The sequence below is a fragment of the Talpa occidentalis genome, unplaced genomic scaffold (genome assembly GCF_014898055.3).
Source record: "Talpa occidentalis isolate TD23 unplaced genomic scaffold, MPIMG_talOcc4v2.1 talOcc4.16, whole genome shotgun sequence".
Taxonomy (NCBI): domain Eukaryota; kingdom Metazoa; phylum Chordata; class Mammalia; order Eulipotyphla; family Talpidae; genus Talpa; species Talpa occidentalis.
The window spans coordinates 14,415,993-14,428,171 of record NW_023601653.1 but is presented as its reverse complement, the minus strand read 5'-3'; the positions used below and the strand labels follow the sequence as shown (position 1 = coordinate 14,428,171).

The following is a 12,179-nucleotide window of genomic DNA, read 5'->3' as shown; positions in this document are numbered from 1 at the left end:
CAGAACAGGCAGACTGATGAAATACACTGCTGAGGGGAGCAGCGGGTAAGACAGGAGAGGTCTGCCGCACCATGTGGTACACTCACCGGCCGGCTGGGATCGAAACGGCGCTGTAGAGGCTGTGAACAGCTTCACAGTGCGTCGCTCAACTGCCTGTGCCACCAGGGGAGGCCCAAGATTTATTTATTTATGCATATAAGAGCTGGGGTACAGGCCAGAGATGCAGGGGTCAAGAGGATTCACCAGAGACAGAGTGGGGAACAGAACAGGCAGATTGACCAAAGTACATTGGTGAGGGGTGCAGCGGGCAAGCCAGGAGAGGTCTGCCTCACCATGTGGGTAGCTCCCTGGTTGGCCAGGGGATTGAACTCATGCTGTAGTGGCTACGGATTGCTTCATAGGTTGTGTCTTAACCCCTTGTGCCACCAGGGAGGCTCCGATTCTTAATGTATTTTGCTCATACATACACTAGAAAAAATTCCATTTGTACACATTTTAAAAATGAACAACCAAATTTACTTTGCTTTGCTTATCATTTTGTAAGATTAGTTCTTGGTGCTTAGTTGCTTTACTTCTTTCCTTCACCTTTTAACAAATATTAAGCAACAATTAACCTCCAACACTAGGTCTCCATGATTCCACCAGAAAGGCATACCCTCTGTTATCATGAAGCTTAAAAATACAAACAAAACAAATCAAACTAGGCTGGTTCCCAAATCCAATGATTAGAGTGTTTGTATGAAGAGGAGAAGACAAGACAGAGAAGAAAGTAAAGAGATGGGGGCAGAGAAGAGAGTTATGCTGCCTCCCGCCAAGGATACTCTGATATCTGATTTGGCAAAGAAGCCTTCTTCCCAGAATCCTTCAGAGGTGAAATGACCCTGCCAACTAACACCTTGACTTCAGATTTCTAACTATGAGAGAACTATGAGAGAACTATGAGGGAACTATGAAACTATGAGAGAACACATCCCTATTCTTTCCAGCCAGTCAGTTTGTGATACTTTTTACAGCAGCAGCCCTGGGAAACTCACATAGGTTTAAGTTACCCATGGGACATAACTCACATAACTTTAAGTTACCCATGGGACATCTAAGAGGAGAGGTCAAGGAGAAAGATGAATTGAGGGATCCGGAACTTCAGTTTGGGATGGAGACAAAACTTTGAGGAACATCAGTATCTGATTGAGCAATAGAGTCATGAGCATCTCTGAGATGATCTGTCTGAGATCATTCAGGGACCATGGGTAGAGTGAGAGGACACCTGATCCAGCACCGGGAAGAACAGTAAGCTTGTAGGAGTGGGGAGAACAGAGAGGCTCACATAGGAAGAACAAGGAGGAGACTAGAGAAACTGAAGACTAGGGGAGTGTGATGCCACAGTGCCACCTGCAGAGGGAGTTTTGTGGGTTAAGTGTAGTAGATTGGTCAATAAGATAAACACTTGGTCCACTGTCTTTAGGAGACAGTCCTGAGGAACTAACAGACTTCAGTGCAACAGTGGAGTAGTATTGGGGGGAAATGAGAGATGAGGGAGGAGAGAAGAGAGAGATAAGAAAATGAGTTCAGGAAATGTAGACAATTCTTTCTAGGAGATTGAATGTGACAGGGAGGAAACCTATCACTAGAAGCAAAGAATCAAGAGAGAGCTTTTCATGTGTTTGGATTTACTTACAGATAATTGTGTTTTTGTCTAATGAGGCACTTAGATGTTTAGACAACGATGATAAAACAAATAAAATAGTACCTGATTGTTGGTCATAAAACTGCTCACTAAATTACAGCAAAGCAACTAGAATATGTTTTACAGCTACCAATCTAAATGAGATCTATTGTTGGTAGAAGTTTTCTGCATAATTTATAAAGAGAGAAATTGTAGGCAGGATAATGTTTTGAAATGCAAAACATCTGACTCATAGTAGAGATGAAGAGCAGTGAATGACCCTCGAGAGAAGCTCATCTTATTGTTCACATACAGGGCAGAGAATTTAGAACTGATAAGGCATCAGGCATCTCAAAGCAAACCTGCTTTAATGAGTGTGAGTCATGGTGCCACCCAGGGAAATGAATCAGGTGCCCACATGCCCAATCTCCTTCATAATTACATTTTTTCCCTTTTAAATTAAAGCTAAAGTCAGGTAACAACTAATGTCCCTATGGTACAAATTTAGCCCAATGGAAATATACAATGGCCTAAGAAGTAAAATGAAAATATCAAAGGGATTCAACTTTTCCAACAAGGAAAAAAAGGAACGAAAGAAAACCATTCTTTTAAGTGTAATGTCATGCCTGCTGGCCCCAAAAGACTTTTACATGCTTTTACTGTGTCCTCTAGTCCAGCTGATTTTGATACCTTCCCACTGTGGAAAAACTCCAGGAGCTTCTTCTCAACATTGAAGTCTCAGATGCTGTACCTGAGGCTCCTAGCTAGGGTTTCTGCTCAAACCAGGAGTGCGAGGAGCATCCCTGTCTCCTTAATGTCTTGGTCACCTGTGGCTTCCATAGTTAATCATAAGTTCTGTAAATTCTGCCTCCTAAACATCTCACTTCTTTGCCAGAGCTACAGTCCTAATGTGAGCTGCCACTGACTCACCTACATCAAGTCCCACGTATCCTGTCTTTCTCCTCTAAGAGAAGCTACAGCACAGCTAGAATGAACATGGGGAAATGCAGATTAGCAATCATTCTGCTGCTTAAAACCTTAGGTAGCTTCCCACTAGGACCACAACAAGTCTATGTGAGACTTGGTGCAGAGTTTATCTGCTCTCTGGGATAAGCAGAGAATGAGTCAGACCTCAGACCCCATTTTCTCCGTGGTTAGTTTTTTTACCCAGTGTGGAAACTGCAATACGTTTGTTCCTAAAATATAATTCAGATTCTTTAAGATGGTTTGTCCAGCCCTCTGCAACCTGGTGTCTGCCAATCTCTAGTTACTGCTGGCATTCTTTTACTCATGCTCCCCAATCCTGCTTTCTTGGGTCAGTTTCAGTTCCTCGAACATAATGTGTTCTAATTTACATCTCTACAAGACTCCAACTGTTTGGAAAAAATCTCTCCTCTCTGTCCAGATTACTCATCACTCTGCGATGCTTTACCTCTTTCTCTATTCCCTTCTCTTCCCCCACCCCTAGTCTTCCAAGAGCCATTTAATAATTCTGCAAGTCACAAGACCAGTTTTATTTGTTCTGTGAAACCACCTCTGCCTCTTCTAGATAGATTTATATGCTCCTATCTCTAAGCTCAAATGATACTAATATAAATAACATTAGGCTTTAATTATTGCCTGGGTATTAATACTTTGAAAGTACTAAAAAAGTATCTGTTAAATGAATGAATAAGCTTTTCCTATAAAGTATTATAAATAAATATGATAACATGAGTAATTTTGTTTAGTGTTTATAGACAGTTTTATATTTTGTTTATAATGAATAATAATACTTAGGCCTCAAACAGAGTAGCTCATATGCTTGAGGTTGTAAAGATAGTAAAATGAACATGATAGCAAGTCTTACCCAACAATAAAGATCCAGTTTTAGATAAATATATCCAAGATAAATTTTAAAGAATAGCTAAAAATTGGTTGAAAGGGAATATATGAAATATGTGGTATGGGGAAATTGTTTAGGTTCATTTTGAATTTGATATTCTAGTTTTAATATCCTATATATCAATGTTTAGAGGCAAATATATCGTTAGAAAATAGAAAACTACTTAGGTTGGAGAACTTGACATATCATTTATTGTAATGTTACCCTGTTCTAGAGGATTATAATTAATAGTAGAAGCAAAACCTAGTTGCAAATTAATGGCCTACAGCACATCAATGGACGAGAAAATGTGATTAGGAGACTAAAATAGAGTTGAGGACTTCCTTCTTTTAAATTAAAATGAGTACTATTAGTACTCAAGTCAAGAAGAAATACTGCAAAATACTTTGAAGTTATGTAACATATAATCTAAAACCTTTATCTAAGACAACAGCTTGTCAAAATGCTAATCATTAGGAACTGAGAAATGTGTTTAGTTAATAATGCTTCCTTTCACGTGTGCTGTGTGTTTTTCCCAGAGGAAATCTGAGCTGTTATTAGCATTACATAGTCAGCTCTTGATTATCTAAGTTAATAAAAAGAGCATGCACATCTGTGATTAATCAAAAAGTATCAACACATAAGACATGCCACAGACCTTTTTCAGATCTAAATTGATCTGAAATAAAAATTACATTTTTGACTCTGGAAAAAATGCCAGTTCTTTGCAACCTATTTGTCTTCCTGCTATACTCCATTCAATTTTCCAAGTAAGGAGAACCATGCTGTGGAAAACTAATGCGCATGTGAGAACACACTTGAGATCCTGTGAGAGCGAGTTGCCAGAGGTCAGAATTCTGTCAGTGGTGTTTCATCTGCCCACTGGGCTCTGATCATGAGTAAGCTGTTGAAAGTCCTCACTCTCCAGGCCTAAAGTCCTAATACAATATTGACAGCACATGTATGGCTAATGCAGGAGCTGGCCAACACAGTGGTGAGGGAAATGTCAGTTCTGGAGAGAAAAAAGAGATATACTATGCATTGCTTTGACATGTAAAACAACAGGGCTCATTAAAGTTGTTAGGTTTCTTTTTTTTTTTTTTTTTTTTTTTTTAAAGGGGCATGTATTTATTTATTTATTTATTTGTTTGTTTGTTTGTACATGCACTGGGTACAGTCAGAAGCGCGGGAGGGTGAGAGAATTCACCAGAGCCAGAGCGGGGAGTAGAGCAGGCAGAAGGACCCAAGTACACTGCTGAGGGGAGCAGCGGGCGGCAGGAGAGGTCTGCGCACCATGTGGGACCCTCCTCCTGTGGCCGGGGAGCAGCCGGGGATCGAACCGGCGCCGCAGAGGGCGCTGGCAGCTTCGCAACCCAGCGCTCAACCGCTGCGCCACCGGGGAGGCCCTGTTAGGTTTTTTTCTTAATGAAGTCTTAGCTATTGCTTCACTAAAATAAAAAGGGGAAGGAAAATAGAAATTAGAGCACATTGTCAGAAACATTGATTTCCAGGGTGATATTAATGATTCTGGCACGGCTCAGTCAACTGCTTTATAATTATCTAAGAAAACTAGATAGCCTCCCAATGAAAATAACTGCTTTCTTTTTATCTGTGAAATCAGATCAATTATGTAACACCAATTTTCTTTAAAAATGACATTTCTCTCTGAGGCGTTTAATAAAAGAACCAATGAAAGGTGGGCTCTGTAGCTCAGAAGAGAGCTGGGTCTGGCCTTATTGATAGATAGGAATAAGCCCATAGGTTGCAGAATTCAAACAAAGCAAATATTCATTCACTTATTCAATCACTTACCATTTATTGAGCATCTACTGTCAGTCGGTCATTATGCTAGGCACTAGTGATACATGTAATTTCAGACAAGGTCCCTACATTTAAGCAGCTCACAGACATGTAAGCACATACTTTTAGATAAAATATCTAATAATAGAGGTGTGTGAAGAGTAGGAGAGGCACATGGATGAAAGAATCATTGAATTGTTGGAGGTAAAGGATGCTTCACAAAGGAGGCAACCCTTGGCTAAATTCCACACAGGTGAATTAGATGGATGAGGCATCCAAGCTTACAGAAGAGTAGACTATGAAGCAAGAACAGTGAACTCTAAGGACAATGTATGTAGGAGTATCTGGTATATGTGAATACAGATAAACAGAAAGTCAGGGTCAATTATTAAGGACTTTGTTGGGGATGCTAAGGCCTGTGGACATTCTTACACAGTGGCCAGGCATATGAGGTTCTCAACAGTGGAGTGGCTGATATATATATGTGAAAATTATCTCTGCTAACTTTGTGAAAAAGCTTAGTCCTAGAGGAGGGAGGCCTGATTGGGGAGTAATAATAATTCAGGAATTGCAAGTTTGCATGATATCTATTACAGCCTCTGGTGTATATCTTAAGATTTTACTATTAGAACTTGAGCTTCACAACTTAGTACTCATTAAAGTTAAAACTTATTTTGGAAAAAAATTGTGTAAGTGAATGCATAATCTGTTAATGGATCTGGGCTTCGGATGTAAAATGAAGGAGAAAATTCTCAAATTCTTCAATCTCTATCATGTTTGTGACTCAATGAGAGCAAGTTAGGAGTGCTGATTTGGCAGGGTTTTTTGTTGTTGTTGTTGTTGTTGCTGTTGTTGCTTGTTTTTGTTTTTTTGTAGGCCAAAGAAGATGGAGAGAGTATCTCCCTTTCTTCCAGATCAAGGAAACATGGAACATTGTCTTCATTTTCTATCTCTGCATATCAAAGACACACAACAACACACATATGTCATCTCTGTCTGCAGGAGTCAGGAGGCTGGCCCAGCCACTATGTCCTCCATGCATGTCACCAGAGCATAGCCCAAGTGCCAGCCAGGGCTGCAACCTCCCCTGAGGCTCGGGGTGCAGCTCCCAAGTCAGAAGAGAAAGTGAGAAAATGCTCCTAAGTCACCCTTTAAAAGGAATAATAATGTGGTTAGTTCAAGCTCACCAAAGACAAGCTCTCCTTTGAGTAATTTAAAGTCAATGATTAGAGACCTTAGTTACATCTTCAAAATCCTTTCACCTTTGCTATAAAACGTATCATAACTATGGCAGTAATACCTCATCATTTGCCATTTGCCAATAGCAAGTTACAGGTCCCAAAGAAACTCAAAAGGGGGGAATCACACAAACTTATGAATATGGGAGGGGGGAGGCAGTTATCACAGGACCAGCTTAGAACTTAGAACTTTGCCTATCACAGATGCCAAAAGTCAAGTAGAAGAGTTGAAATCACTAGAGTCCAGATCTGGGTAGGTGGGGAATAAGTTGATCTACCAAATAGTAGGAAGTTACCTGGGATAATACCTGGAGCACCGTCTGTCAAGGACTGGCTCGCTGTGGCATGAGGCAGGAAGGAAAAGCCTGCATTTAGAGGACTAAAGCCTGGGTACACACAGGGTACCTGTCCAACCTACACAGGGCAGAGAAAAGAGGGTGGAATGTTCTCCCAAGATAAAACTCTAGAGGTAGAAGATGTGAATAGAGAAAAAGAATCTAGTATTTGGAAACTATTGTCATCCAAGGGTAAAGAGGGATTTTCTCCATAGCACAGAGCTGACATTCAAGACCTTTTCCCTTCATTAAAAATAAAAAAAAAAAACTACTATTGGCTTTTCTCCACTATTTTACTTTTAATTATAATAAGCATACATACAACACACAAATGCAACTGATATCAGGGTGATTTTTCAAGAGATATCAACAGTCTGATAGAGAAATCAGGAGAGAAAAACTATCAGGGCAACTAAAGTAGACAAGATAATTAGAGAGAAGATATATGCAGCACCGAATTTGAATCGCAAAGAAAATTCCAGCTAACAAAGCAATTATATTTTCACACGAATTAACAGAAGGCAAAAGCAAAAGAAAATTGAGTTAATAAAAGATTAAGTTAAGAAAAAAATTTTTCAGCACAAAGCCCTTTGGAATAGTTGCTCTCTTTGCCTCTGCTGTAATGTTGGAGGGATTAGCAACTGTGTTAGGCTCCCCAGCAGTGACACATCTCCCAGCTTTTGCTGCCCTTTCACTCCTGGGCACATAAAACTGGGGCACAGAACAAACAGAAATTCAAACTCAGCTCCCCAGCAGGTTGACCTGCTTATTCCAAGCAACCTTGTGAATTTAGGTTCAGGTTACCTGGCTGCACTCCTAGCACCTGACTGCTCTACATTTGCACTGATTTCTTCATGGCTTAGCTCCAGCCTAGAACTACAGTAATAACAGCAATACAGATTATATTAATGGCCACATGTATTAAGCATTTATGAAGCTACATTAATTAAGCACATGGTTCACTAATGCAGTTTGCACTTAGTGGCACTGGCTTAATGTAATATGGTCAGTATTTTTCAAAGAAGAGACTGAAAAATTTCCATCCTTGAGTCGGATTTTATTAGAAAATTCTCTTCCCCCAGGTCTAGAAAGGAGAGTTAATGTCCTTAGGTGGGACAAGGTGGGTTTGTAAATCAATAGACTTAAATGTCAGACTCCTGTTTTAGAAAAATCAGAGCTAGGTCTGATGAATAAATGGGAAACTCACCTAGGAGAAGAAGGACCTGTAAACCTCTGAGAATTTTTTTAAAAGAAAAGCTGAATGAGATAGGGAGGAGAGGGCAATGGGTCTACATAGGTGTGTCCTGAACTTTTCCTTCTGGGCTATGGCTATGGTGTAGGGGAAGTTGAGGCAAGAGAAACGTGTGCTGCAAATCCCACCTAGATTCCAGGATGGTTTCATCTTATTTAACTCAGTAGCGCCACATGGTATGGACTTGCAAGATCTGCAGGATACATTTTTCTGAGCCCACTTTGTTTCCCTTAATTATGAATGATACCCAGAAGTAAGTTTCTGTAGTCCCAGAACAGGACTTCATTTGGCAGCTGGGCTGAAAGTCAAGCAGGCTGTCCTGGAGGTAGCTTACTAAAGGGAGTGAAGACTGTAGCAGAGGCCAGGGCAGGCACGGCTAACCCATAGGGTCTGCCTTTGTAGTGAAAAATGAGCTGAGGTGAACCAACTAAGAAGAACTTAACTGTTTACAATACCCAAGATACAGAAACACCTAGATGCCCAGAACACATGAGTGGATCAAGAAGATGTGGAATGTATATACAATGGAATACTACTCAGCAATAAAAAGGATAAACTCATGCCATTTGCAGCAAGATGGATGGAGCAACATGGATAGATGTTAAGTGAAATAAGCCAGGAGAAAGATAAGTATCAGATGGTGTCACCTATATGTCTAATATAGAGAAACCAAACAAAGGGTCAGAAAAAGACATACTTTAAAATCAACCCTTGAAAGCTGACCAAAGATGCGAGGCATCCAGGACACCAGGGGTAAAAGAGGTGACCTCTGGTGCTTCAGTGGCAGCAGAGCTACAGCAACCACACCTGAGGGGAGAAATCCTATACTGCCAAAATACTAACATGGATCATTTCTCTCTGCTCACAAACCTGCCAGGGACTTCTCACTGCTTTTAAGTCTCCTTTGCTCTTAGGATAAAGACTCAAATCCTAAGCACAGCTTTTCAGGCCCGGTAAAAGGAGCTTTTGATTCCCTCTGTGACTGCAACTCCTGCCATTTTTCCTTCCCTCTGGGAAATGAAACCTGTGGTTGCATTATCCACCATAGGGATTTAAAAAAAAAAAAAAAATAACCAACGCCGTTTCTTCTTTGAGGAGCAATCTTCTGTCCTCATCTTGGTCTAGCTAATTCCTCTGTGCTTATCTCTCAGAAACAAGTCTGCCCGGGCAAAGCTGGCAGACCCCTATACAAGATCAATCACCTTCTTAGATATTCTCACAGCACCCTGGGTTTTCTCATAATGTCACACACTGAGTACAGAGATTTATTTTATGCCGCTCAAATAAACCAGTAGTCATAGTTCAACTAATGTCACTCAGAATAACGAGTTCTCACCCAATTATGTACACTAAGTAAACCACATTACCCCATCTAACTACATAAGATATCTTCATATTTTAGGTAGTTAAAATAGCAGTAAAGGAAAAAACAGTAAAAAAACCATTTTTTTCTCTTTGTCCAACACCTTTACCTTGCCTTTTGTGTGATGTGCAGTATGTGCTGCAGAGTGGAGAAGTCACGTGATACCAGAGGAGAAAAAGGAAAAGCCAAGCATAGGAGAGGGGTTTCATGATTTATCAGGAACTGATAGGAATATATTTCTGCTGCTACATATATACTTGAAGGAAAAATGCCTTCCTTCTGGCTACTTAAAATCCTTATCTATTTAAAGCACTGAATTTAAGCATCAATAATTAAAATAACTTGTTTAATGCACATTTTTAAGGCAATAAAACTCAAAGATATAATTACACATCGTCCTCACTAACCCCTAACTTCCTCCATCCTGCAGCTCACCCTGAACCTCAGCTTGGGAAGATCAACACGACAACCCGTCCTTGGCCTTTAGGCTGGCTGGCTGGATGCCAGAGCCCCCGAGCTGCCTGTGTCCAGCAGCTGCTGGAAGAACATTGTCTCAGCATCAGGAGTTCTATTTTCAGTCCATGTGAACTAATTAAAAGGAAGGGCTTTGCTTGCTTCCCTGGCCATCCCTGAGCAGCGTGAAAGGCCCAGGCTACCTTCTCTGTTCTAATTTTAGGCCTCTGTTTCTTGCCTCTTGCAGAAAAGCAGCTTATGCTCTATGCACTTAAAAGCTTTTGTTTTTGTTCCTTCCCCATTTGGAAAAAAGCACTTTCCGCTTCACTTTTTAAAAAATTTTCCTCTTCCCATCAGTTTTCTCCAACAGAAAATGATGGCTCGAAACTACTAATAAAAGCGGAGATAAGTAGTTACCCAGGGTAATTAATTTCCTTAGCACATACCCAAAGCTAGCTAGCCCACAGAATTCCTCATAAGCACAGAGCTTTCACAGACACACAACTCTCCATAAAGAAGCAACATCTTTTATTACTGGTGATTCTCAGCTGCTTCTCCCCCAGACATTCACAACAGCATGCTGGAGATTTTCATTGAGGACTCAAAACTCATAGGTGACTCACTCTAGCTATGGCAGTTTCACAATCTTTTAAAACTGGTACCCATACTTTTGATAAAATTACCACATGCTTCTCCCACTCTGTCCTACCATACTGAAAAACCACTAGCTCAACTACCTATTCATCTTTCTATTTGGATATTTAAGAATGTTTCAAGTTAAAATGTCCAAAACTGAACTTCCTCATCTCAATTAATATTGACTCCACCCTTCCAAAGGTTAAAAGGGCCACAAATCTTTGAGTTACACCTTTGGTTCCTTTATTTACTCATTATCTACCTTCCATTCATTTAAAAAAATAAAAAAAGCACTGTGTTGGCTCTTCCTTTAAAATAGATTCAGATCTGCCATATGACCCAGCAACTCCACTCCTACGTATCTATCCAAAAAAACACTAATTTGAAAGGAAGACTGCACTCCGTGTTTATAGCAGCACTATTTACAATAGCCAAGATATGGAAACCACCTCAATGCCCCAGAACAAATGAGTGGATCAAGAAGATGTGGTACCTATACATAATGGAATACTACTCAGCAATCAAAAAAGATAAAATCATGCCATTGCAGCAACATGCATGTGAGAGATTATTCTAAATAGAGTCAGAAGGAGAAAAAAAAAAACTGGATGATTTCACTAATATGTGGAATCTAGATAAACCAAAGACCAGGCAAAGGAAAAGCAGCTATTTGATAAATGGAATGATTAATTTAAATATTATAAATGCTCACATTTATGTTCTCAGATCATACCTTCAGTTGCCTATTTGACACAGTTAAGTGGATATCTAATAGGTGACAAATTTAAAATGACCTGTTATTTCTCCCTGCTGATCAAATCTGTTCTTTTCCACAACCTCACGCATGTCAGATAGTAAATCCATCTTATGCTTGTTTAGGACAACATTCTTGTGGTTTTCCATAATGTCCTTTTTTCTCATGCATTACATCCACTCAACCATGAAATCCTATTGGCTCTACCTTAAAAATATGTCCAACATCCATCCATTTCTGTTTGTCTCTGCTGCCTCACCTTTACCTGAACTGCTTGCATCTCTCATCTTACTGCCATGGTGTAGTAGGCTCAGAACTGGCCTTCTTCCTTCTACTCTTGCTCCCCTTCTCCAGTCTACTCTCTACACAGCAGTCAGTGCAATTCTTATAAAATACAAGTTACATAATGATACTCTTCCAAAAGACGTCAAATGCTCTTCATGTTACTCTGAGTAAAAGCCAACATCCTTAAAGTGGATTATTAGGTCCCCTCTGATATCTTCATTCTTCCTCTTAACTAAAGGCATTCCATATTTTAAGGAAAGATTTTAAGTCAGATTTGACTCCTCTGTAAGTGAAAGAGTTTTGAGCCTTCCTTGAACTTTTCTTACTCATGATTGCATGTTCAATCAGTTGCCAAAGTCTGTTCACCACTCCTGCCTTTTATCTCTCAAATTCATTTACATTTTTCCATTGTTGATAACTCTGTTTCTCCCTACCTCCACTCTCACCTCATCAAATCTATAAACTACATATTAATACTAGACTGATCTTTCTAGTTAAATGCAAATAGTTCATACTATTTCCAAGTCTGTCCTATT

The 12,179-nt window shown here is 39.9% G+C and overlaps 1 protein-coding gene across 1 annotated transcript in view; it reads right to left on the bottom strand.

Moving 5' to 3' along the window:
• ANKS1B (ankyrin repeat and sterile alpha motif domain containing 1B) overlaps window positions 1–12,179 on the bottom strand; it is a 793,190-nt gene that overhangs the window by 463,552 nt on the left and 317,459 nt on the right. Inside the window, exon 13 of the mRNA XM_037513805.2 lies at window positions 6,862–6,979. Within this exon, the coding sequence (XP_037369702.2) occupies window positions 6,862–6,979 (118 nt within the window). The remainder of the gene's footprint in view (window positions 1–6,861; window positions 6,980–12,179) is intronic.